Consider the following 22,427-nt stretch of genomic DNA (forward strand, 5'->3'; position numbering starts at 1 on the left):
GGAGGTCAACAAATAATTATTTTCAACAAGTATTATTTCTTTACAATGTTTTTGTCTGGTTGGGCCTATCCACTATCCACATGAGGCCCTTTTCCACCGCAGAAACTTTTTCAGGAACTACCCCACAGGTAAATAAAGTTCCCCCTGTGTTTCCACCAAAAACTACCCAGGTACATTTAGTTCTTCCAGAACCATTCGTAGTTCCTCCAATCTACCAGGAACCTTTTCAGGGGGCGGGCTGATTGGTTGAACACAATTGGGGTGTTCCTGAAACTTATTTTTCAAACCCACATGCGCCATTAGAATATACGCAGCAACTTGTGTATTACTTATTTATTGTGTATTTCTAGTACAACATTAAACTTGACAATGAAGAAAAAGTAAAATGAAAGGAGCTTTCGAAATGCAGGAACTTTTGTGGGGCATCTTTGTGCTTTGGAACGCTAATCAATAGAACTATTTTGGAGTGTTTTTACTCAGCTGTAGTCTTTAAACTATACCGTTTATTGTTGTTTATTATTTTTTTACTAACTTCATGTTGGTACGTGAAGCTACGAGAAGTGGACGGACTCTTTTAAACATTTTACAAAAGAGTATGAAGCCGGACTCGAAGCAACGACCTCACCTCCTTTCTACTCTGACTTCATTGGATAAATGTTGGAAAAAGGAGGCAGCACACACGTGGAAGGAAGGTTAATAACATCAAATATTAATTATTTACTTTATTACATGTTGTAAAAGTAGTCAGTGACACTCTATTTGTGTAGTTATTAGCCTCATCCCGAGTGGACTGAATGCTAATGCTAACAAGCTAAGGCTGATGTGTTCGTGTCGTCGCTATAGGATAAACCCTGACTTTTTTATTTATATTTGTTATATTTCATTTACTTAATTTTTAGTAAAAGAACTGTAACCTAATATTGCCTGTTTATTTACATGGTATCAGTATAGAAATATAGTAAACCAGTCCTCCATACGTAATCACCCTGAACTTTGAAATGTTGTGGAAACACAAACCACACACTTCTACATGAACCTATAGATCCAGGAAGCAGAGGTTCCAGGTATCAAAGGTTCCAGGTACCAAGAGTTGCTGAACTTTTGGTGGAAAAGGGGCTATGCTTCTCTGGTGAGCACAGACATATGGCAGTTCATACAAACTTACCTGTGAGCTGTATCGCCATCTGGTTGAGGTATTATTACGTTTTTATCAATTCCCAACCTTAAAGGGGACTCAATATTTACAATCACCAGCCCTGGTGTGCCCACAGAGTCAGCCATGCTGCCCTGAGCTGGAAACTGTACATTTTATTTGGGTTTTGTTTTTGTTTTTTTTACATCAGAGCAGATAAAAATAGGATGATATTTATTCAAAACAAAGGCACATTGACAAAGACGGAGGTCGGCAACCCGCGGCTCTCGAGCCACATGCGGCTCTTTAGCGCCGCACTAGTGGCTTCCTGGAGTTTTTTCAAAAATGTATGAAAATGGAAAAAATGGTGGAAAAAATAGAATTTTTGTTTTAATATTGTTTCTGTAAGAGAACAAACACGACACAAACCTTCCTAATTGTTAGAAATCCCACTGTTTATATTAAACATGCTTCACTGATGAGACGATTTGGCGAGCACCGTTTTGTCATAATAATTTCGGCGGTCCTTGAACGCACCATAGTTTTTTACATGTACAACTTTCTCCGACGCTGCCACAGTAAGATGTGTTTTATGCCACTCCTTCTTTGTCTCATTTTGTCCCCCAAATGTTTCATGCTGTGCGTGAATGCACAAAGGTGAGCTTTGTTGATGTTATTGACTTGTAAGGAGTGCTAATCAGGCATATTTGGTCATTGCATGACTGCAAGCTAATCAATGCTAACATGCTATTTAGGCTAGCTGTACGTACATATTGCATCATTATGCCTCATTTGTAGGTATATTTAAGCTCATTTAATTTCCTTTACTTATGTCCTCTGTGTATTTAATTTATATTTGCATGTCTCGCAACAAACTATCTGTATGTAACATTGGCTGCATTTCTGTTAGTTGTTTGTGTGCCATGTTGTTCCAGACCACAGCAAACATTACCCAGCTTGCAAATATTGTAATAAATCCATTAGAAGAAGACAGCCTGCTGTTTCCTTGAACTTGGACACACACATCTATACCTTTAGCCATTCTAAGCCAGTAATTTCCAGGAGTTATCTCACCCTCTGAGAAGCCTCCGTTTTACTAATGTTTTCCAATGTTACAAAAATGTGTAGAGTAAATATTACATTTCAACATTTCTATCAACAAAGATTTGCGTCAGCCTGCGAAACATAGTCATTTTGATAGTTAATAGCGAATATAAACACTTACATCATGTGTTGCCTTCATTATAAGACTTATATGAGGCTTTTCATTTTTTGCATCTCCAGAAGGATTTTTTTTTTTGTATTTTTGGTCCAATATTGCTCTTTCAACATTTTGGGTTGCCGACCCCTGGACTAAGACAATAACACGATAACTGACATTTGAGTTAAGTATAAAAAAGAACCGAAATCCAATCATATTTCATTTTGTCTTGTTGATGGGTGGGACAAGTTCGGAGGATATCCAATCACAGCTCTATGACGGTGTATATTGAATGAGGAGTGGGGGTTAGTTCTGAAGGACAGCCAATCAAATAGTTTTCCTTTTCAGATGAGGAAGTTAGTCGTCCCCACTAAAAATAAAAACAAAATGTGCGGCTTAATTATGTTCCACATGTTAATATGTGTACAACTGCGATTAAGTGAAAAAGACCCATTTGATTTTTACTCCTATGATGCCATCAGCAGGCGAGTCATCGATCGTGACAGCACAACTGTAAATTGAATCTAATATTTTTGCCGCCTGCTAAACCTTCCCTGCTGGGGTTTCGTCTGTCCACAACTGATTACTACATGTAAGATCTGACAAACACTTATATCCGTGGTTGTTGTAACAATATGTGTTTGAAATTATTCAGGCCTTTATTGTGTCCGAAAAATTAAAGAATGATATTAATGAGATTGCAAAGGACTGTTATTGATTCGATGTTGATGTGCTAAAACCACTTTCTTGTTTAAAAGCTACATACAATATTAAATGTTCATGAACATAATAAATATTAATAAAGTATTTGGATGTATTCATTAAATCAATGTATTCTTGGTTGCCAAAAAGTTCGACGTAATATTGACACATCTCATCTGTGCATAAATTATTATGACCCTTAAGAGAGTTACATATATGATACTGTACGATTTACGAGTTGAAGTACCCTTTAAAAAGTTTAAATCTTCCCCAAACGACGACTTATGGTTGCCAAAGTGATTAAAAATAATATTTTAATATTGACACATCTCATCTGAACATCTCCTAAGGGTAGTCTAGTAATATATGCAAAGGTGAGATGTGCCAATATCACAACATTACTTTGAATCCCGTTTTGTCAACCAAGAATACATTGATTTAATGAAGACATCCAAAAACGTTATTAATATTTATTATGTGCATGAACATATAACAGTTAATATTGAATGTAGCGCCCTGCGATGAGGTGACCACTTGTCCAGGGTGTACCCCACAGAACAACTTTTTATTGCACTTCATCTTCAACTTTTGCCTCAGCAATAACACATCTCCCCATTGGTTTGTTTAACTGGAACCAAGTAGCTGCGATAAACGAGGGACTACTCTAATTGTACTATTTTATTGATATTGTTCCATTGTCAAATGCTGTTGTATTACTATATTGTTTTAGAGGACCTATGATGATTTCCATTTTTTTTCACTTATCAATTTCAGAAAGTAGGATAGTAGTGTGAAACAATTCCAAAGCCTCAAATCACAAGTTCATGCATTTGGGCGTGAGGTTTGCATGCAGTTAAGGATGCCTCGGACTGCTGTGTGTCACAATCTTATTTTAACAATGGTCACGTCACAGTGAGGTGGACATACTTATTTGGACATTAAACACTGAGCTCCTGCTTCTGCTTCAGGCTGTGAGTATGATAATATAAAATAGTGTTATTCATTCCCCTCCAGTGCCCTCCCACCTGCTCTGATGTCCATAAAATAAATGCTTCTGTGTTGATTTGTCTTAACACAGGACTGTTTACTCAAGATGGACCAGTACGTAATAGAAATAGTACGACTTGGTTTGAAGAAACACAAGAGAAGGCAGGATAAATTATGGTTTTCATCTAATCTTGGCAAGTGCATAACAACACCGGCGTGTAACATGCAGTGACATGAATGTAGCTAAAAGTAGCTTTTTTCTAAGGCAGCCCTGGATCCATCTGAGAGTGGACAGGTGTACCTAATGTTGTGACTGGTTATGGTTATGGTGTTAGTTTATTTTGAACATGTATACAATTACAATATGATACATCACATATTTCCAGTTTTACATTACAGAACGTCCAAAAAGGAGTAGGAGGAAGCAGAGCAGAGAAGAGCTTATCTACCCATTTGTGTATCACAGCTGTTTTTTAACACATTTGTTTCAATCTTTTTCAACCTTGATGAAGTTTATTTTCAACTGTGTCTGGAAAAAAAATGCTGTGACGTTACTTTTGGAGAGGGAGGGGAGGCCAGGGTTTCCATTGCAATCTAAAGGTCAGTTAGAATAATACATAATGTTGGCTATAGAGAACATACAATCCCTTATATATTGAGTCAAAAATATTGAAATTCAATGATTTGGTGCATTTGCAAACAGCTAACATTGTGCACAAATCAATCAACCTGCTACCTGAGAACGAACAACAATTATTCTTAACAAAAGAGAAGAATTTAAAACATTTGTATGCACTTACACTTAAAACCTTTAGTATATCAGTATGTGGGATTACATGATGTACTAATATGATCCAGTTTAGGAGGCTGTTCAAGTGCTTACAAAGTACAAGGAAGAAGATTTTTGATAAACATCTTGAACTTTATTAAAATGAGATATTATCCATCTCATATGTGAATCAGAACTGACATAACTATTTATTAATAGATGTGGTGTATTTTTATGTGAATTGTGTTACAAAATGAGGACAGGAAGCAAACATGTGCTAGTTGCTATGAATTGGAAAAGGGGTAGGAGAACGTTCATGTTTTTAAGAACAGGCTTAGAGCCCACCTTTTTGATATGGCTTTTTACCTGATATTAATTATTTTATTGAAGTCATTTGTGTTTTACTTTTTATCCTACTAGTTATGCAATATTTTATTTAGTTCTATTTATTTATTATTTATTTACTGTATATTCATTTATATTTTATTAATCTTCATAGGTTTTACTTGTATTTTATTCTTTATCTCTACTAATGGTTGATTACTATTTAACAAGTTGTATTATTTTTCTCAGATGAGCCATCTGCCTCAGGGGTTATCGGTCGTGATTGTGGGGGCGCTTTTGTATCAGCGTCCTGGTGGCCATGGTCTGATGACCTCCTGGTGCAGATGGCTCCTGTGATAGTGTTTACTCACATGTCTCCTCTGTCCATATAGTTGCATATGTGTGTGTGTGTGTGTGTGTGTGTGTGTGTGTGTGTGTGTGTGTGTGTGTGTGTGTGTGTGTGTGTGTGTGTGTGTGTGTGTGTGTGTGTGTCTGTCCATGCATTCGTATGTGATAATGGGGGATATGGGTCACTAGTGTATTGTTTTTAACTTTGTAAAGCACTTTGCGTTGCATTTCTTTTATGTATGGAACGCTTTACAAATAAAGTTTGATTGAGTTGGATTGATAGGATTAAATAAATTTAGCTGCTTCCTATTCTTTTTCGAACATATTGCAAAAAGAAATGTAAATATAAAAATGATATGATGTATCACTTGTAACGATATACATGTTCGAAATAAACTTAAACCAAACCAAACAAGGGATTTAAAAGTAGATTAAAAATATGTATTTATTATTAATATTTGTTTTGCTTGTCTAAAATCTTTGTTAGGTGTATTATTATACATCGTCAGCTAATTCAATTCCTTGTTGGTGGGAATACACCCGATCGCTTTAACTTGGGGGTCAGCAACCGCGGCTCTTTAACACCGCCCTCGTGGCTCCCTGGAGCTTTTTCAAAAATGGAAAAAGATGGGGGAAAAATATATTTGTTGTTTTAATAATGTTTCTGTCGGAGGACACACATAACACAAACCTTCCTAATTGTTAGAAAGCCCACTGTTTAATATGTTTTGTGCACCAAACGTTTTGTGCTGTGTGTGAATGCACAAAGGTTGAGCTTTGTTGATGTTATTGACTTGCGTGGAGTGCTAATAATCCATGCTAACATGCTATTTAGGCTAGCTGTGTGTTATGCATATTGCATTATTATGCCTCGTTTGTAGGTATATTTGAGTTCATTTTAATTTCCATTATTTATGTCCCCAGTGTATTTAATTTATATTTGCATGTCTCGTGACACACTGTATGTAATATTGGCTGCATTTCCGATTGTGTACCATGTTGTTCCAGACCACAGCAAACGTTACCCAGCTTGCAAAGATTGCAATAAATTCATTAGAAGAAGACAGCCTGTACTTTCCTTAAGATTAAGATTAAGATTAGTTTATTTCAAAGGGGACAATGCAATTTTATAAAACACATGACTACACATGGTTAAAAAAGCCAGAATTAGCCAGAAGGCTAGTTTTCATCTGTAGTCCCCCGGCCATGTTGTAAAAAAGGCAGTAAAATTACAATTTAAAAGAAAAAGAAAAGAAAGAGAGAGAGAGAAAAAGAAAAAAGCACACAATACATATACGATATGATAAAAAATAAAATACAACATCACAACATAACATTTATCTTAGCATCAAAACAGGCCCATCTTTTAGTGCTGGCAGCTGTAGGCGTTGATAAGCCACATTTTCTATTTTTTTGTGAAGGCTTTGTAAGTTGTGCCAGTTAAACCTGCTCGGGTACGAAGTTCCACACATTTGCACTCCTTACTGACCAGGCCGACTTACTGAAAGTGCTCCTGCGCAGAGGAATATAACAGTCACCTCTGACAGGGCCTTGAGCGACACGCTCATGGCTGTTTCTTTGGCTGATGAACTCTGCCAGAGGATCTGGAGCTAATTCATGCAGTACTTTATAGGTCAGTTTTAAGTCTGCAAATGTGTGAAGACTGTCCCAGTTTAAAATACTGTATTTTATTAGAATGGCACAGTGATGATAGTGCCTTTAACTTGCGGGCACACACATCTATACCTTTGGCAGTTTTAAGCCAGTAATTTACAGGTGTTTTCTTATCCTCTGAGACACTTAACCCTTGTGTAATGTTCATATTGTTGTTACTCTACCAGCGTTTGTGGGTCTGATGGACCCGTTGCATTTTGTGGCTTTTAATGCCTCACAATCAAACACTTTTATGTTAAAATACTGAACATATGTTTACCTTATCCCAATAAACATATGTTCAGTATTTTAACATAAACATGTTTGATTGCATTTTGTGGCTTTTAATGCCTCACAATCAAACACTTTTATGTTAAAATACTGAACATATGTTTACCTTATCCCAATAAACATATGTTCAGTATTTTAACATAAAAGTGTTTGATTGTGAGGCATTAAAAGCCACAAAATTCAATGGGTCCATCAGACCCACAAACGCTGGCTGAGTAACAACAATATGAACGTTGCACGGAACATTTCTCTGCCAGTTTCTGCATCCCACAGGGATTCTTCTTTTGTGTTTCTGCACCTGCGGTTCCCACACAAGGTTGCAACATTGTTTGTCAACACTCTCTGCTCTCATTTTCTCGCACAATTGACACTCTGATGTTCTGTGTACCTACACTCTGTCCTCCCCCTGTCTTGGCCTGCTGTGTGTGTGTGTGTGTGTGTGTGTGTGTGTGTGTGTGTGTGTGTGTGTGTGTGTGTGTGCTACACAGAACATCAATTTCCAAACTTCTATTAGCCCCGGACATCTTATATGTAATAGAAATGTGTAGGCGGGGGGTGTGGTCATTAAATATGTATTCTGATATATGTTCTTCACAGAAAATGAGCCAAAGTCAGTGAGTCTCAGTTTGAAAAATTAATTAATTGTATCTTTTTTCTTTTAATAAAAAATGAAAACGGGTCCCACAGACCGGAACACCACAAAAAGGTTAAGTCTGAAGCTGCAACAAGTAATCGATTAGATCGATTATAAAAAAAATAGTTGGCGATTAATTTAGTCATCGATTCGTTGGATTTATGCTATGCGCATGCGCAGATGCAATTGTTTTATTTTATTTTTTTATAAACCTTTATTTATAAACTGCAACATGTACAAACAGCCGAGAAACAATAATCAAAATAAGTATGGTGCCAGTATGCTGGTTTTTTTTTCAATAAAATACTGGAGAGGATAGAAATTTAGTTTGTCTCTTTTATTCGACTATTAATCAAAGTAATAATCGACAGATTAATCGATTATCAAATTAATCGTTAGTTGCAGCCCTAGTTAAGTCAGACCTACACTGTTTCAATGTCCATTTCTCAGATGATGCAATTGTTGATGACTGAAGTGCTGATATCAACAAAACCTAACCCCCCCCCCTCCACATTCCACCCCCTGGATTGTAAATAATGTAAAGTTGTTGGTCCGGCCCTCACTGACTTGGGACCATTGCAAAATTATGTGCGTCCCAAAGTCACCAGCCTTGGCGTCACTATAGATTTTAAACTTGACAAACAAGTCAATGGCGTTTTAAAATCGTGTTTTTATCATCTTCGTCTTTTAGCAAAGGTAAAACCATTTTTTATCTTTTAACCTTTTTGAACAAGTCGTGCATGCTTGTATTTTAAGTCGCCCGCAATGCACTTTATGCTGGCATTAGCCAAAAAGCTCTCTCCCGGTTGCAGTTAGTCCAGAACGCGGCAGCATGACTTTTAACAGGGGCCAGGAAACGCGAGCATACAACCCCAATTCTTTAGAGTTTGCACTGGCTCCCTGTTCATCTTAGAATTGATTTTAAAACCTTGCTGTTTGTTTTTAAAGCTTTACATAGACTGGCACCTCAGTATATCTCGGACCTCATCCAAATTTACAATCCTGCGCGCGCTCAGAGGTCCGAGAGCCAGCTCCAGCTCGTAGTGCCCAAGACCAGACTTAAAACCAGGGGAGACAGGGCCTTCTCTGTGGTCGGCCCTAAGCGCTGGAACACTCTGCCCCTCCATGTTCCAACAGCTCCCACAGTGGAGTGTTTTAAGTCTCGTCTTAAGACCCACTTTTATTCTCTGGCTTTTAACACTACGTGAGTTGTGTGGTCCTCTGCAGAGGTGGGTAGAGTAGCCAGAAATTGTACTCAAGTAAGAGTACTGTTACTTTAGAGATTTATTACTCAAGTAAAAGTAAGGAGTAGTCACCCAAATATTTACTTGAGTAAAAGTAAAAAGTATGTTGTGAAAAAACTACTCAAGTACTGAGTAACTGATGAGTAACATACACACTCATATCATATATATATATATATATATATATATATATATATATATATATATATATATATATATATATATATATATACATACATACATATACATTGATATATACAGTATATAATTTATAAGTATTTATTTTGCTGTTTTTGTTTACATGTTAAAGGTGTTTTAATGAATATACATGCATGTTTAACATATAGATTCCTTTCTTTAATGAAGACTAGAATATAAGTTGGTGTATTACCTGATTCTGATGACTTGCGTTGATTGTAATCAGACAGTCGTGATGATAACGTCCACGTTTTCAAATGGAGGAGAAGAAAAGTTCCTCCTTTCTGTCTAATACCACATGAAAGTGGTGGGTTTTTGGCATCCTATTTGTCCAGCTTCCATATTCGTTTTTATACACTTTACAAGAAATATATTGGCGTCAAACTCCGTAGCTTGCTAGCTTGTTTACGCTGGCTTTCGGAGACTCTTGTTTTGAAAGCGCAGGCGCGATGGCGCGGCACTTTTATTGTGAAGACAGGAACGTCCTCATGTGCGGTCAGTCTTGAGGCTTTTGACAGTACGGTTGAAATAAAACAAGTATCTTTTTTCCTTCACACTTTTGATTGATTGATTGGAACTTTTATTAGTAGATTGCACAGTACAGTACATATTCCGTGCAATTGACCACTAAATGGTAACACCCCAATAAGTTTTTCAACTTGTTTAAGTCAGGTCATGTGACCACCTGGCTCTGTTTGATTGGTCCAACGTCACCAGTGACTGCATCTGATTGGTGGAACGAAGTGAAACGTCACCAGTAAGGCAGGCACTTTGAAAGTCTGTCTGACAGACCAAAACAAACAAAGCGTGCATTAACAGATCGATAAAAATTAGTAGCGAGTAGCGAGCTGAATGTAGATAAAAGTAGCGGAGTAAAAGTAGCGTTCCTTCTCTATAAATATACTTAAGTAAAAGTAAAAGTATGTTGCATTAAAACTACTCTTAGAAGTACAATTTATCCCAAAAGTTACTCAAGTAGATGTAACGGAGTAAATGTAGCGCGTTACTACCCACCTCTGGTCCTCTGTTGTCATCTGTGCTTTTAAAATTTTGATTTCTGTTTACTCTTTTAATTGGTTTTACCCTTTAAAATAGTTTTTAATCATATTTATTTTATATTGGTTTTTATATTGGTTTTATATGTATTTGTTTTTTGTTTTTGTTCAGTCATTGGTGGAGCTAAGGATAATATTTGAATATTGTTTTTAATATTGTTGTGCAGCACTTCGGAAACATTTTGTTAATTAAATGTGCTAAATAAATAAAGTGGATTGGATTGGATGAATAATTCAATGTATGATGATTAAAGACCTACTGAAACCCACTACTACCGACCACGCAATCTGAAAGTTTATATATCAATGATGAAATCTTAACATTGCAACACATGCCAATACGGCCGGGTTAGCTTACTAAAGTGACATTTTAAATTTTGCGCGAAATATCCTGCTGAAAACGTTTTGGTATGATGACACCTGCGCGTGACGTCACAGATTGTAGAGGACACTTTGGGACAGCATGGTGGCCAGCTATTAAGTCGTCTGTTTTCATCGCAAAATTCCACAGTATTCTGGACATCTGTGTTGGTGAATCTTTTGCAATTTGTTCAATGAACAATGGAGACAGCAAAGAAGAAAGCTGTAGGTGGGAAGCCGTGTATTGCGGCAGGTGTTGTGCTGGATAACGCACCCCCGCCGTAGAATGCACCCCTTGACTGGTGTGCCGGATAACACAGCCGGTGTTTCATTGTTTACATTCCCGGAAAATGACAGTCAAGCTTTACCATTGGCCTGTGGAAAACTGGGACAACAGAGACTCTTACCAGGAGGACTTTGAGTTGGATGTGCAGACGCGGTACCGTGAGTACGCATGCAGCTGTGGCTTCCAAACATTTGATCGCTTGCCCGTACGTGCGTGCCGTTATGTGCATGTCACGTACGTAACTTTGGGGACTTTGGGGAAATATATGTGCTGTATGAACTTTGGGGAGGTGAACGGTACTTTGGGCTGTGGGATTGAGTGTGTTGTGCAGGTGTTTGAGTTGTATTGGCGGGTTATATGGACGGGAGGGGAGAGGTGTTTGTTATGCGGGATTCATTTGTGGCATATTAAATATAAGCCTGGTTGTGTTGTGGCTAATAGAGTATACATATGTCTTGTGTTTATTTACTGTTTTAGTCATTCCCAGCTGAATATCAGGTCCCACCCGCCTCTCACAGCATCTTCCCTATCTGAATCGCTCCCACTGCCCTCTAGTCCTTCACTCTCACTTTCCTCATCCACGAATCTTTCATCCTCGCTCAAATTAATGGGGAAATCTTCGCTTTCTCGGTCCGAATCGCTCTCGCTGCTGGTGGCCATGATTGTAAACAACGTGCAGATGGCTCCACAACCTGTGACGTCACGCTACTCGTCTGCTACTTCCGGTACAGGCAAGGCTTTTTTATCAGCGACCAAAAGTTGCTAACTTTATCGTCGATGTTCTCTACTAAATCCTTTCAGCAAAAATATGGCAATATCGCGAAATGATCAAGTATGACACATAGAATGGACCTGCTATCCCCGTTTAAATAAGAAAATCGCATTTCAGTAGGCCTTTAACTTGTGTGATGACTGTGTTATGCTGATAGTATATATTTGTACCATGAATTGATTTACGTGGACCCCGACTTAAACAAGTTGAAAAACTTACTCGGGTGTTACCATTTAGTGGTCAATTGTACGAAGTATGTACTGTCTACTAATAAAAGTTTCAATCAATCAATCAATGTTGCCTTCATTACAACACTTACAGAAGGCTTTTAACTTTTTGTGGCTCCAGACAGATTTGTTTCTTGTATTTTTGGTCCAATATGGCTCTTTCAACATGTTGGGTTTGCCGACCCCTTGCTTTTAACTAAATCATTTTTGAAAGCAATTTGCCCCAACACGGGTTCCAACATGCAGTAACATAAGCAGGTAGGGTGGAGCTAAGGTAACTTGAGCAGGGGACAAAAGGGTGAAATAGTTGTTTACTGAAGGTGAAGTGCAGCATATGCATATTTTCATAGTAATGTCACAGCAACCACCCTGTAGAGGATCTAACATATGATTCCGCCTTTCTTCATAAGAGCTTCACTATTATCACTAAGGCTGAATTAAAACACCTGGTGAGGGCAAAGTTTTATCGATGACAAATATGTAAAAAGTGTGACACATACCTGGATGACAGGATGGCAAAGTCCCCGCCGTCAAGCAAGCGGATCTTGCAGAAAAGTACTCCGTTAACGAAAGGCACTGCCGTGAGCTCCTCTAAAGTAAAGCGCACTTGAAACTTAAACTTCTTCTTCTTCACGAAAAGATACATTGTCCAACTCGAATCGGCTTCACGTCAGAAGTTGGAACCCCTTTGATTTTGAGTTATTCATGTCTGGAGTCGAAGCTGGAATATAAAATAAACTGGGTAAAGCGTTGAGTTTTACAGAGCGGGCGGTCTCGTAAACAGCTGCCACGCAAACACAAGCACACTCGACTTCAAAAAAAATATGTTAATACAAATAAACGTCGACTAAACCTTACCGTTCGGGTGGCCACGTTCCTTTCACTCGGCGGAACGCTGCAGGTGGGCACCGCTGCGAAGCCGGAGGTTGGCTAATCGGCACTTTGTCAGCCTCGGGCGCTTCGACTCTAACTTGTCCCACGGCAGTCAGGGGTTCGTGAACGCACCACGCACTGCGAGGAGGGACTGCACTCAGTCACAGCACATCTACCTGCGCCTGAGGAGCTGAGCGGCAGGTGCAAGTGCGCGTGCGCGCACACACATTTTGGGGGACGGCGCTCGAGCCTGAAATAAAAAACACTCATCGCAAAAAAAAACAAAAAACGAAATTATTAGTATTGCTATGATTTTTAGAAATATCTCGGCAGGATACTTTCAACGTATATATGTTACAGGTATTTATTTGACTAACAACTAGGGATGTTCGATAGTGGCTTTTTGACGATTTCCAATATTGTCCAACTCTTAATTACCGATACCGAGATCAACCGATACCGATATCAACTGTTACCGATATATACAGTCGTGGCATTAACACATTATTATGCCTAATTTGGACAACCAGGTATGGTGACGATAAGGTCCTTTTTTCAAAAATTAATAAAATAAAATAAGATAAATAAATTAAAAACATTTTCTTGAATAAAAAAGAAAGTAAAACAATATAAAAACAGTTACAGAGAAACTAGTAATTAATGAAAATGAGTCAAATTAACTGTTAAAGGCAGTGACGTGCGGTGAGGTTGATGGCTGGTGAGGCACTGACTTCATCACAGTCAGATTTACAAACATATGAACCCTAAAGAGTATCTTATTCACCATTTGATTGGCAGCAGTTAACGGGTTATGTTTAAAAGCTCATACCAGCATTCTTCCCTGCTTGGCACTCAGCATCAAGGGTTGGAATTGGGGGTTAAATCACCAAAAATGATCCCCGGGCGCGGCGCCGCTGCTGCCCACTGCTCCCCTCACCTCCCAGGGGGTGATCAAGGGGGTGGGTCAAATGCAGAGGACAAATTTCATTACACCTAGTCTGTGTGACAATCATTGGTACTTTACCTTAACTTTAACTTTACACATACAAACTGTAGCACACAAAAAAGCACATTTAATTTAAAAAAAAACGTTATTATGGTCTTACCTTTACTTATAAATGAAGTCCATGCGCCGCTGTTGTGCTGGATTAATGCACCCCTGACGGGAGTGTTAGATCAACTAAAGCCCTCACTTAAACTTTCCAAGTGCAAGATTGAATCTATTTAAAAAAGTGTAACCGAGGGTTTATAAATGTCGCCTATACTGTATGAAACTACAAAATAACAAACACGGAGGCTCCAGTTTACACGAGGACCACTTTATTTACCTTCTTTCAAAAACCTCCGCTCCACTCCAACGTGTCATCACTTCCGCTCTTAGCGCCTTCAAAATAAGAGCTCAAGGCATATACTGTATAACAGCGCATAACAGGAACTTAAAATAACAAAGAGGAAAGCCCATAGAAATAGGTTACAAAAGTTATTTAATAAGAAGCCAAAAAGTGCAAAAACAAAAATGTTCGTGTTGGAGGAGTTGTGAATTAGGTACACCTGCAGACTGCAGGTGTACCTAATGTTGTGGCCCTGCAGTCATTCACAACCCCTCCAACACGAACATTATTGTTTTTGCACTTTTTGGCTTCTTATGAAATAACTTTTTTTAAATAGATTCAATCTTGCACGTGGAAAGTTTAAGTGTGGGCTTTAGTTGATATAACACTCCTGTCAGGGGGTGCAAATTCTACGGCGGGGGTGCAGGAGGCGGATTACTGCGAGCCTCAGCCAGTGCGTCTTTTGCAGCCGTTTTATGATTGCTCAGCACAAGAAATACGTTACACACATACAGTTGTTGACAAAATACACTGTACATTATATACCTCAGCTAACTAAACTTTTGGAAATGTATAATATAATTCATATAGCAATACGGTCTAACTGCACAGCAGGCCAGCAGTTAGCCGAGTCCGCAATCCATGTTGAGGCACTGAGTGACGTGCCTCAACTGGCTGCTGTTCCGTCTCTTCTCAGTATTTGAACGGCAAATGTGAAAATTCAACGATTTTAAATAAAAATAATCTAAAACGGGTGAAGTTAAATGGAAAATAACTTTATAGTATAATCACTGGATACAAATAACAATTTAATAAAACTGTTTTCTTTTTACATTTTTTTTCTTTCCATGATGGCAGATGAGGCCCCGCCTCACCTGCCTCTAGTGACTGCACGTCACTGGTTAAAGGTTAGTACGGAGCGGTATAGCTCGGTTGGTAGAGTGGCTGTGCCAGCAACTTGAGGGTTCCAGGTTCGATCCCCCCTTCCGCCATCCGAGCGGGGGGTGTATATTGTAGCGTCCCGGTAGAGTTAGTGCTGCGAGGGGTTCTGGGTATTTGTTCTGGTGTGTTTATGTTGTGTTACAGTGCGGATGTTCTCCCGAAATGTGCTTGTCATTCTTGTTTGGTGTGGGTTCACAGTGTGGCGCATATTTGTAACAGTGTTAAAGTTGTTTATTCGGCCACCCTCAGTGTGACCTGTATGGCTGTTGACCAAGTATGCTTGCATTCACTTGTGTGTGTGAAAAGCCGTAGATATTATGTGATTGGGCCGGCACGCAAAGGCAGTGCCTTTAAGGTTTATTGGCGCTGTACTTCTCTCTATGTCCGTGTACCACTCCGTACAGCGGTGTTTTAAAAAGTCCTAAATTTTGTTTTTTGAAAGCGATACCGATAATTTCCGATATCACATTTAAAACATTTATCAGCGGATAATATCGGCAGTCCGATATTATCGGACATCTCTAGTTATAATGAAGGAAACACATGTAAGTGTCTATCTTAGCTTTATTAGCCTACTATCAAAGGCTTACGCAAATCTTTGTTGACAGAAATGTTGTATTTTAATTTTTATTCTACCCATTTTTGCAACACGGCAGCAAAGGGCAGCACGGTGGAGGAGGGGTTAGTGCGTCTGCCTCACAATACGAAGGTCCTGGGCTCGGTGTCTTTCTGTGTGGAGTTTGCATGTTCTCCCCGTGACTACGTGGGTTCCCTCCGGGTACTCCGGCTTCCTCCCACCTTCACAGACATGCACCTGGGGATAGGTTGATTGACAACACTAAATGGTCCCTAGTGTGTGAATGTGAGTGTGAATGTTGTCTGTCTATCTGTGTTGGCCCTGTGATGAGGTGGTGACTTGTCCAGGGTGTACCCCGCCTTCCGCCCAATTGTAGCTGAGATAGGCTCCAGCGCCCCCCGCAACCCTGAATGGAATAAGCGGTAGAAAATGGATGGATGGCATTTTTGCAACATTGGAAATCATTAGTAAAACGGAAGCTTCTCACAGGATGAGATAACTTCTGAAAATTACTGGCTCAGAATGGCCAAAGGTACAGATGTGTGTGTCCAAGTTGAAGAAAACGACAGGCTGTCTTCTTCTAATGGATTTATTACAATCTTTGCAAGCTGGGTAATGTTTGCTGTGGTCTGGAACAACATGGCACACAACAACTAACAGAAATGCAGCCAATATTACATACAGATAATGTGTCATGAGACATGCAAATATAAATTAAATACACAAAGGACATAAGTAAAGGAAATTAAATGAGCTCAAATATACCTACAAACGAGGCATAAAGATGCAATATGTACAGACAGTCAGCCTAAATAGCATGTTAGCATCGATTAGCTTGCAGTCATGGATTGACCAAATATGCCTGATAAGCACTCCAGCAAATCAATAAAATCAACAAAGCTCACCTTTGTGCATTCACGCACAGCATAAAATGTTTGGTGGACAAAATGAGACACAGAAGGAGTGGTATAAAACACGTCTTTTTGTGGCAGCATCGGAGAAAGTTGTACATGTAAACAAACTACAATGAGTTCAAGGATTAGTAGGGCAAAACAGTGCTTGCCAAATACTCTCATCAGTGAAGCATGTTTAATATAAAAAGTGGGATTTCTAACAATTAGGAAGGTTTGTGTCATGTTTGTTCTCCTGCAGAAAATATATTAAAACAAAAAATATTTTTTTTGTTAATCTTTTTCCATTTTCGCACATCTCTGAAAGAGGTCCAGAGAGCCACTAGGGCGGCGCTAAAGAGCCGCGGGTCGCTGACCGGGTCGTGGACCTCCATCCATCCATTTTCTTCCGCTTTGTCCCTTTTGGGGTCGCGGGGGGTGCTGGAGCCTATCTGAGCTGCATTCGGGCGGAAGGCGGGGTACACCCTGGACAAGTTGCCACCTCATCGCAGGGCCAACACAGATAGACAGACAACGTTCACACTCACATTCACACACTAGGGCCAATTTAGTGTTGCCAATCAACCTATCCCCAGGTGCATGTCTTTGGAGGTGGGAGGAAGCCGTGAACCTATAACACCAAATTAGAGATGTCCGATAATATCGGCAGTCCGATATTATCGGCCGATAAATGCTTTAAAATGTAATATCGGAAATTATCGGTATCGGTTTCAAAAAGTACAATTTTGGACTTTTTAAAACGCCTCTGTACGGAGTGGTACACGGATGTAGGGAGAAGTACAGAGCAGTTGCGTCTCCCAGTCTTACTTGCCAACCCTCCCGACTTTCCCGGGAGACTCCCGAAATTTAGCCGATTTCCACCCAGACAACAATATTGGGGGTGTGCCTTAAAAGCACTGCCTTTGCATGCCGGCCCAATCACTTAATATCTACGGCTTTTCACACACACAAGTGAATGCAAGGCATACTTGGTCAACAGCCATACAGGTCACACTGAGGGTGGTCGTATAAACAACTTTAACACTGTTACAAATATGCGCCACACTGTGAACCCACACCAAACAAGAATGACAAACACATTTCGGGAGAACATCCGCACATTAACACAACACAAACACAACAGAACAAATACCCAGAACCCCTTGCAGAACTAACTCTTCCGGGTTCCTACAATATACACCCCCCGCTACCCCCTACCCCCTCCCCCCACCTCAACCCCGCCCACCTCAACCTCTGCATGCTCTCTCAGGGAGAGCATGTCCCAAATTCCAAGCTAATGTTTTGAGGCATGTTAAAAAAAATAATGCACTTTGTGACTTCAATAATAAATATGGCAGTGCCATGTTGGCATTTTTTTCCATAACTTGAGTTGATTTATTTTGGAAAACCTTGTTACATTGTGTAATGCATCCAGCGGGGCATCACAACAAAATTAGGCATAATAATGTGTTAATTCCATGACTGTATGTATCGGTATCGGTTGATATCGGAATCGGTAATTAAGAGTTGGACAATATCGGCATATCGGATATGGCAAAAAAAGCCATTATCGGACATCTCTACACCATATTGTAATGAATCCTTTTACACACTCACGCGTGCAAAGCAAACTTTTTTTTTTAACAACGTGCAGCTATATTGGCATTATTTGCCAATGCCATGTTTCCTTCTTCTGCAGTAAGAAAGACGTAGGAGTGCAATAAGAGGCAGAGATGTGGCGTGTCTTTGCAGCTGAGAGGCCTCAGATCGGTGGAAAAATGGCATAAATATCAGCGGTGTACCGTCAGGGCCAGCAAGGCCTTCTCTGCTGGCCTAACATAACCAGAAATCATGATCATAATTAAAGATAAAACTTTTTTTTTTTATTTACGTTCCCTAAATATCTAAAATTATTTATATTCTCTTCATGTCATAATAATGCTCCTTCCAGTGCTGTTGTTTTTAGTTTTAGTTTGTATCCAATCAGAATTCATCTATCTTATGTTGCCATGCTGTACCAAATCTGTCAGAAGCCTTCAGAATCAACAATGCAGGCGTCTGTGCACTGTAAGTGAACGGGGACCAGTGTTGGGTTAGTTACTGAAAACCAGTAACCAGTTACAGTTACTAATTACTTTATTTCAAAAGTAACTCAGTTACTAACTCAGTTACTTACATCAAAAAGTAATGCATTACTGTGAAAAGTAACTATTTAGTTACTTCTTTTTTTTTCTTTTTTTTCAAGGCTCCCATTAATGCCCTTTTAGCCTTCATTTCAGTACTGTTATTGCACTGGAGAATAATACAATGTGTTGATCAACTTGACATACATTTGCATCACTGAACTCAGAAAGCAATGTGGTCTACACACAACACACAAAGACAAAGATATGTTTCAAAGGGCCAATCTATTTCAGGCCAGAACAAATTGACAAAACTATTTTAAATAGCTGCAACATAATGGCACTTTAACTTTAACTTTAACTTTAAGTACATAGGATCTTTGATCAAAGACACAACTTACATTTAACTAAAATGTTTTTTTCTTTGTGCTCGACAAAAGAAAAGTATTGAGAATATCTCCATGTTAAGAAACTCGACTTCTGGTTTCACCATGATGTCTTGTTAGTTGTTAGGTTTAGATTGATATTTAACAATATATTCAGATTTAGATATATATTTTACATTTAGATTTAGACTTAACATTTAGATATTGTCACACTCTTGTGACTGTGCTGGACTTGTGTTGTTTTTTTACCGTTTGGGTGGTGTTTAAGTTCCTGTCCAGTACTCTTATTTTGTAATTTCCTTTCCCCTGTCTGGCCACTGAGTAGTAGCGCCCACAACTGTCCTTGATTGGCAACCAGGACACACCTTTACCTAGTTGCCAGTCAGTCTCCTACTTCAGTGGATCATTGGTCATTGCTATGCTTTCTGCCTGTTGCTCTGCTCTGCTATACTTACACGTTTTTCCCTTAACTAAACCAAGTTACCTGTCTTCTGCAGTCATGTTTGCACTCGCCTTCTTTTGTTCTTTTTGTTAGAATAATTATGTATCTATTATCACACAACTTCTATGCTTAAGGGCCGTTGCTATAATTATTGTCAGTTGTGCGGAACTGGTATTTTTCTTTGGCATGCTGACTGCCAATGCCGTACACCGCCGTGACGCAGACAGAGCAGAGACAAGGCAATATCACCAGCGTCAACACATTTGCATTTTTGTATAATCACATATTGTGTCTAACTGGAGTTGTCGAGGTTACCCCCTTCCCTCAGCGACAGCTTCAGTGATGTAAACAGGGACCTCCCAAATAAATAGAGGAAGCACGCGGGCTGGACTTTTAGAATGTAGTTTGGATCTGTAACTAGAATACAGCCCAAATAACGTGTCTCCTCAATTGAGCAAAATTTAACTCTGTCTCTGCATGATTCCTTGCTTCTCGTCCGTTTTAATAGATGTCATCAGAGTTTGAACCTGACACTTTTCCACTCCCACTCCGTCGTGAGTGTGTTTTCTTTTGTTTGTATTAAATTATATTATTTTACTCATCATCTGCCTCCTGCCTGCTGCATCTTAGGGTCACGCCGCTAAAGCTGCCTTCCCCTCGTGACCAAATGATCCGATGCCGAAGTGACCTTGCAGAGACTCCCGTCGGCTGTGCTCCTCGTCCTTGTAAATATGTTTAATATACATCAAAGTTAATCATTTATACATGGATTATTCCCTGCTGGAAAACTGATGTACCCACTTCAGTTAAAAACACTATTTCTAAAGTACCGTATTTTACGGACCATAGGGCGCACCGGATTATAAGGCGCACTGCCGATGAGCGGGTCTAGTCAGATCTATTTTCATACAAAAGGCGCACCGGATTATAGGGCGCATTAAAGGAGTCATTTTATTGTAATTTTTTTTCTAAATGTAAAACACTTCCTTGTGGTCTACATAACATGTAATGGTGGTTCTTTGGTCAAAATGTTGCATAGATTATGTTTTACAGATCATCTTCAGGATGCGCCGTTTTGTGGGCGGTCTTATTTACGTGGCTCACCTTCGACAATGTCTTTTCTTTGTCATCTTTGTTGTAGCGGTGTAGCGTGCAAGGACGGGAGTGGAAGAAGTGTCAAAAGACGGAGCTAACTGTTTTAATGACATTCAGACTTTACTTCAATCAATAACGGAGCAGCATCTCCTCATCCGGAAACAACAACACCGTAAATGTGCCCTGTGAAAAATCGTCCGACCGGAACTCTCTAATAACTAAAGTAAACTCACTACACCGGTATGTTTTAGCGCCTTCATGGCAAGTTTACTGACAGATATAAGTAAGAACTGTACACTACTTTATATTAGAAATGGCAACAGCGGAGGATGAATGTCCCATAACAAGAAGATAGAGAAAAAGAAGAAGCTTATCGACTACGGTGTCGGCACGGACTACAAAGGCTGACGCGTGCAAATTTTCAAGACCTATGCAGATCCCAAATACAGATCAGCAGGTACCAGAAGGTAAGAAAAGTTGCTTTTGCATAATATTGCAAAACAAAACGCCAGATAATATGTCTTACCTTATACACACACCATAATAATACTTGTATGTTGAAGCACAGTACAATCCATCAAGCGGTGCGGCTTCATAGCTTACCAAAGTGATACTAAAACATTTTGATAGATTTTTGAGTGCCGTGTTTTCAATGGAACACATAACATTTTGGTGTTGTTTACTTGAGTCATATTGCAGTCTACACGCATCTCTTATGTGTGGCCACCATCATATTGCAGTCTACACGTATCTCTTATGTGTGACTGCCATCCACTGGTCACACTTATCATTTCACCATGTACCAACTAAAATAGCTTCGAGGTCAGTAAACACAACGGAAATTATTCTCTACATTAGGCGCACCGGGTAATAAGGCCCACTGTCGAGTTTTGAGAAAATGAAAGGATTTTAAAGGCCTACTGAAATGATTTTTTTTTATTTAAACGTGGATAGCAGATCCATTCTATGTGTCATACTTGATCATTTCGCGATATTGCCATATTTTTGCTGAAAGGATTTAGTATAGAACAACGACGATAAAGTTCGCAACTTTTGGTCGCTGATAAAAAAACAACCCTTGCCTGTACTGGAAGTAGCGTGACGTCGCAAGTTGAAAGTCTTGTCACATTTCCCCATTGTTTACACCAGCAGCGAGAGCGATTGGGACCGAGAAAGCGACGATTACCCCATTAATTTGAGCCTGGATGAAAGATTCGTGGATGAGGAACATGAGAGTGAAGGACTAGAGTGCAGTGCAGGACGCATCTTTTTTCGCTCTGACCGTAACTTAGGTACAAGGGCTCATTGGATTCCACACTCTCTCCTTTTTCTTTTGTGGATCACGGATTTGTATTTTAAACCACCTCGGATACTATATCCTCTTGAAAATGAGAGTCGAGAAGTGCGAAATGGACATTCACAGTGACTTTTATCTCCACGACAATACATCGGTGAAGCACTTTAGCTACGGAGCTAACGTGATAGCATCGGGCTTAACTGCAGATAGAAACAAAAGAAATAAACCCCTGACTCAAAGGATAGACAGAAAATCAACAATACTATTAAACCATGGACCTGTAACTAC

General features: G+C 39.4%; 1 protein-coding gene across 1 annotated transcript in view; it reads right to left on the reverse strand.

The window, feature by feature from the left end:
* The window catches only part of LOC133619556 (early estrogen-induced gene 1 protein-like), a 45,043-nt gene extending 31,835 nt beyond the window's left edge, over window positions 1-13,208 (reverse strand). Inside the window, exons 1-2 of the mRNA XM_061980651.2 lie at window positions 13,042-13,208; window positions 12,684-12,904 (exon numbers count right to left, since the gene is read on the reverse strand). Coding sequence (XP_061836635.1) covers window positions 12,684-12,829 — 146 coding nt within the window. The 5' untranslated portion in view covers window positions 12,830-12,904; window positions 13,042-13,208. The remainder of the gene's footprint in view (window positions 1-12,683; window positions 12,905-13,041) is intronic.
* Between the last annotated feature and the right edge of the window lie 9,219 nt (window positions 13,209-22,427).

Source organism: Nerophis lumbriciformis, linkage group LG20, assembly GCF_033978685.3.
Source record: "Nerophis lumbriciformis linkage group LG20, RoL_Nlum_v2.1, whole genome shotgun sequence".
NCBI lineage: Eukaryota > Metazoa > Chordata > Actinopteri > Syngnathiformes > Syngnathidae > Nerophis > Nerophis lumbriciformis.